This window comes from Notothenia coriiceps, unplaced genomic scaffold, assembly GCF_000735185.1.
Source record: "Notothenia coriiceps isolate Sejong01 unplaced genomic scaffold, NC01 NC01_scaffold00031194, whole genome shotgun sequence".
In the NCBI taxonomy this organism is placed as follows: Eukaryota; Metazoa; Chordata; class Actinopteri; order Perciformes; family Nototheniidae; genus Notothenia; species Notothenia coriiceps.
The window spans coordinates 1-4,476 of NW_011363895.1; the positions used below are offsets into that span (position 1 = coordinate 1).

General features: G+C 39.1%; 1 protein-coding gene across 1 annotated transcript in view; it reads left to right on the top strand.

The window, feature by feature from the left end:
* Nucleotides 1-2,568: 2,568 nt before the first annotated feature.
* LOC104959874 (son of sevenless homolog 2-like) overlaps nucleotides 2,569-4,476 on the top strand; it is a gene marked incomplete at both ends in the record, with an annotated part of 4,179 nt that continues 2,271 nt past the window's right edge. The window contains 2 exons of the mRNA XM_010787788.1: nucleotides 2,569-2,694; nucleotides 3,122-3,253. Of these exons, the coding sequence (XP_010786090.1) occupies nucleotides 2,569-2,694; nucleotides 3,122-3,253 (258 nt within the window). The remainder of the gene's footprint in view (nucleotides 2,695-3,121; nucleotides 3,254-4,476) is intronic.

Sequence of the window (4,476 nt, forward strand, 5' to 3'; positions counted from 1 at the left end):
TGTGTGTGTGTGTGTGTGTGTGTGTGTGTGTGTGTGTGTGTGTGTGTGTGTGTGTGTGTGTGTGTGTGTGTGTGTGTGTGTGTGTGTGTGTGTGTGTGTGTCGGGGAAACCCCCGTAGTTTCAGCCCGTGACTCACCGCTCCTGCTCTCCTGTGGAATTTGATCAAGTGCCTATTTGTGTAAGAGAGGATATATCTTATAATCCACTTCTGCTTTGAAATGTATGTTTTCCAAGTGGCAGAGTTTATTCTTGTGGCTTATTTATACCCGTCAGGTCTTGTGAGTGTGCACGGAAATAGAAAATGACGTGCAGAGACGCAATCGCCGGGACTTTTTGTTAATGACTCTTAAACAGATCTAGAGGGTCTTTAGTTGTCGCCTAAAGTGAGTTTTCTATTGAGCAGACGAAGCTGACACACAGAGAGGGTTCCTCCTGTGGAGTCAGAGCAGAGGAATGCATGGCGCTCGCTCGCTGCTGACCTTTTTACTCTCCTCTCACATTCCTCAACACGGGGGCAACGTTGTGTCATCATAAAGCGCCACTTTACTTTATGCCAGGGTAATTCCATCACCGCCATGTGAACAGGTCTGAAGAGAGTCCAAAGTATTCAGTTCACTTTTATATTAATAATACAGCAGATTTTTGAATTTCTTTAGAAGCTGGAAAATAATTTTTTTTCCTATTTTTGTTTGAAAATTTACCAAAAATAATTGTTCAATAAATAAAATAATGTGCGATAAACGGATCAAATGTATATATGATTATAAATATACCAGTGTATATGATGTTATATCCATGTGTATATATTACTGTAAATAATGTTTTTTATATGTTAAATATTGCAGTACAAGTCAAATTTGTGTTTAATTTTCTCTGACATTTTATTTTTTATCAATTATATGAATTCTTATTTTATCTTTTTATTGCATATTTTCACTTTAACTTCTAACATTTAGGTAAATATTGGTATTCTTTAAATGTATTTATCTCGATTATTTGCTTCTAAGATGGAGCAACTGTATTACATTTAAAGTATTCTGATTAAGATTACTATTATATGTAAAAAATACAATATGTATAAATTCAACATGTGGTTTTAAGGTAACTAACCAGTTAACCCCCCTCTCTCCTATTTTGCACAATTAATCAATATTTTGGTGAAACATTTAAATATTGACTCGTGCACTATTCAAATAGCAGGAAGCACAATATTTGTTAAAGGCTAAATATGTTATAAAATGTTAATGAAGTAATGTGGCACTGCAGAGATACCCCGGCCTGCAAAGGATATTCTACAGACCTAAAAATATATGTTTGGTTCAGATACTCTTTAAAAAAAAAAATGTAATGACAAAAAGCAACTTCTTTCCAAACCGTGCCGCTCTAATCAAAATGCCCCTCTTCCCTTTATACCAGAGTAATTCCATCACTCACATGTGAACAGGTTTCTCAAGAGGAGACGAGAGGGAATGCTCGGTTTCTCCCACATAGTATGTTTTCCTCCCCTCTAAGTCTGCTTTGGGTGCTATAATAGTTTCTCAACGGACAACATTCCTGGGAGAGGGTACGGCCCAATGACGACAACTTTTGGGAGGTTTTGGAGGGGGGGGGAGTTTCTCTCTCACTCCACCTCTGCACCTAAAGCCTCCTCCTGTCAGGCTGGCTCCTCCCTCAGGAGTCCCTCTACTAAGAGCCTGGATGACTTCATACATCTCCAATAGAGACCTTTTTAAATGTTCGTTTGTTTACCTTTTTATGGAGAATGTATTTGCTCAGAGATACATGGTTTACAGAGTCTTGAAACTCAATTTGAGGCTGGAGATGCGGATGGTTCTTGTGAACTTTGGACTAAAATGAAAATATGTGTAGTAGGCTTCATGTCCCTGCGTTTTCAGACATGTTTCACATACTTGTGTTGACTTCTTGCTGACATTTTTCAGGAGTATTTTTAGCATTTTTCAGACTTTTTTGCAAAGCGTTTTGGTGGTATCTTTTCCAGTCCTTTTTAAAAACATTTACGGGGCAACTTTTTTGCACCTATTTTTTTGTACATTTCTCAGAAGTCCCAGGACAGTGAATTAAGCAGTTGGATGTTTTTAGACATTTAAACCAGAAATGTTAGATATTATAACTTTAGACTGATAATTAAAAAAGTAGTTTGGCATTTGAGTCTTGGACTGTTTTAGTCCTATCAACATTCAAAGAAATTAAAGAAAAATAGGAAAAATAGTTCTTTTTTTGCCAAATAAAAAGACAACTTTTCATGTATATATATCGACCTTTTCATAATTTGAAATTCAATAAAAGTACATTAAACTAAATAAATAGTAGCCTAAGCTTATATTTGTCCAAATTGAGAGCTATTTCGACCCAAATAAAGTGACTTATTCTGTCTAAATCACACATCAAAACACGTAGTGCTAATACCTTCAAGAACCAGAGTAATAAAATATCTTCCAAGACTCAATCACGCTCCATAAAGCAATACGTTAACACTTAAGAAAATGTTCCTGGTTGAGTTGCACGGCTGTCGTCTCATCTTTTTAATCTCTTGTCTCTCACCCTCAGGTGCAGAAGCAGGTGCACCCGAACCTCACGGCGAAGGAGGACGCGCTGCAGCACATCGAGGAGCTGATCCTGCAGCTGCTCAGCATGCTGTGTGTCGCGCAGCCGCGCTCCGTGCAGGACGTTGAGGTGACGCATCGCAAATATACACTTCATTACGTGAATGTTGTAAATTGACAGATTGCAGTTACGAAATTTCAGTTTTAGATTAGATTAGATTCCTTTATTGTCACTACACAGAGTACAGCGAAATTCCAATCATTTCCGATGGTGCAATCTCACATAACAGACAGTATAGCTAAAACTTTTAATGTATAAAGCGACTCATCTTCAAAGTCAACTTTATTCTCAATCTTTCAGTTTGTGTACAGACAGAGTGATCGAAATACCATTTCCCACAATCCTGAATACAAAATACAAATATATGTAAAAATATGTATATACCTACAGTGTATATATATATACACAATCAACAGACACATTTTTACATATGCACACATTAAGACTGCTTCCACATTCATCGAGTGTTAAGAGAGTGATTTCCCTCTTCCTGCAGGAGCGCGTCCAGAAAACGTTCCCCCACCCGATCGATAAGTGGGCCATCGCTGACGCTCAGTCGGCGATTGAGAAACGCAAGAGGAGGAACCCCTTACTGCTCCCCGTGGACAAGATACACCCCCTGCTCAAGGTACAGACCCCCCAAGAGTCATATCCTGAATTCACAACCTTAAAGGTAGGGTAGGTAAGAATGGAGAAACCAGCTCGAGTGCGCTAGAATTTGAAAATACACAACCGGAACAAATCTGCCTCTTCCTTCAGACTTCCTTACAGAGCCCCTCCTCCAACACACACGAACGCGCACATGACCAATGAGGGCACGAGATAAGTTTGTGCACAGATGGAAGGCTGACAGGCAGGTAGGCCATCCAGTTATTTTAGCCGGGCCGGCTCAGATGATTGGTCGTGCTTTTTACAGCACCACGGCTTCCACAGATTATATTTGATATGTATTTATTGTCAAAGCATTTAATTTATTCATTGCTATCGGGATGTTAAAGGTGGGGTATGTAAGTTTGAGAAACCGGCTCGAGATACACTTTTTGTTATATTCCATGGAATGCTCTTAGCATCCCGATAGCAATGAATATCTTAAAGTGGACCTATCATGCTATATTTGAATAATATAGTGTAGGACCATAAGGCATATTTATACTTTTTATTTTTCAAAATACCAAAATGCATTTTAGCCATTCCTCATTTCGCTCAATTTAACACTGTCTTTGCATCATGGGCTGATTCTGTGAGAACAGCACCATCTACAGGCCTGGCATATGTACTACAGCGTCTCCAGCGCTTTCGAACGGCAATGTCCGTTGCTGTCTCCTCCTGATTGGTGGAGTTGGCCCAATAGCCGTAGCGCCACTTCTGTGATGTCATAGAAGTCTTCAAATCTGGATCAGTCTGTATCAGATCCGTTTCAGCCCCTTTTTAAGAGATTTGGGTACGGAGGAAAATAGAGAGGGTTGTGTTTTCTGACACTTGGTGAGTTCCCTGGAACACCGGGGACACATATTCATGTATAAAAGACGTACAAAAGTGCATTTTGCATGATAGGTCACCTTTAAGTGCATGAACATGTGACACAAAAGAATGTTCAAATGCTTTACAATAAGTAATTAACAAAATTAATTGAACTTAAGTGGTAGTAAACTTGTCCACCCGCAATTGCTGGTATACAAAATACCAGTAGTGCAGCTGTTATGTTCTTCACAGATCTCCTAAAAAGGAATTGTTTCTTGGTCATCCGTTGTCTCCCTTTCAAATGTAGGTTTTCTTGACCTTTGTGCTGACCCCCACATAGATCCATTGGCCCTTCAGCATTGAAGTCTTGGATTGGCCAGACTAATACAT